General features: G+C 36.7%; 1 protein-coding gene across 1 annotated transcript in view; it reads right to left on the bottom strand.

The window, feature by feature from the left end:
• MTMR12 (myotubularin related protein 12) overlaps positions 1 to 793 on the bottom strand; it is a gene marked incomplete at its 5' end in the record, with an annotated part of 21,708 nt that overhangs the window by 13,834 nt on the left and 7,081 nt on the right. The window contains one exon of the mRNA XM_009076942.1: positions 6 to 36. Within this exon, the coding sequence (XP_009075190.1) occupies positions 6 to 36 (31 nt within the window). The remainder of the gene's footprint in view (positions 1 to 5; positions 37 to 793) is intronic.

Raw genomic sequence — 793 nt, forward strand, 5'->3', positions numbered from 1 at the left:
GAAACACATATGGGAACAACAAAATACAAAGGCAGCCTAAGATAGCAAAGAAGAGTTTCTTGGTCTTAAAAACAGAACAAAGAAAAATCTCCAAGCTCTTTTTAATGGTGGTGAGTGTTCCAGCCCACATGGTCATTATATACTCTTACTGCTACAATAATCTTTCCTACTAGATAATTATATTGTCCTCAACGCTTGCTACATTGTCCTTTATTTTCAGCTGAATAAGATATTTTTTCCTATCTTGAGCTCTTAATTATTTCAACTGCAGCATTCCCCTGTCTTTCTAAGGCTGCAATTAAGTCCTACATTTATCTGTAGCCTCTAATTGTTAAGACCACCTTTGTTCTCTCACTCTTTATTGTTTCAAGAGATACCCTTCCAGTATTAGATAACTAGTTCTGGTTCCATGCCTGTTAAGCAGATCATATCCTAATTCAAAATTGTCATTTAATATATCATGAATTTCCAGCATCATCCAACACTATTTATGTTCAAGGCCCACAGAGGTAACAAAGATAAATACTTAAACTCAGTTTGGGTCTCCCAAGACAAGGGTTCAAGAATAAATAGTTAAGACTTCTTTGAAAATTGGTATTAATTTTCAAGGTCTGTGAAGCCTTTCAGGATTTTCACTATTAAACAACAGCAGTGGCACACAAAGCCTTGCATACATCCTAAATGGTCCATCAACAGACACTACTTGGCTGAACTGGTAGCTAACCTTCCCCTAGAGGCAACAGAACTTACGCCAGCACATTTTGCAGACATACTTTAGAGCAGTTACTCTTTC

This window comes from Acanthisitta chloris, unplaced genomic scaffold (genome assembly GCF_000695815.1).
Source record: "Acanthisitta chloris isolate BGI_N310 unplaced genomic scaffold, ASM69581v1 scaffold6056, whole genome shotgun sequence".
In the NCBI taxonomy this organism is placed as follows: Eukaryota; Metazoa; Chordata; class Aves; order Passeriformes; family Acanthisittidae; genus Acanthisitta; species Acanthisitta chloris.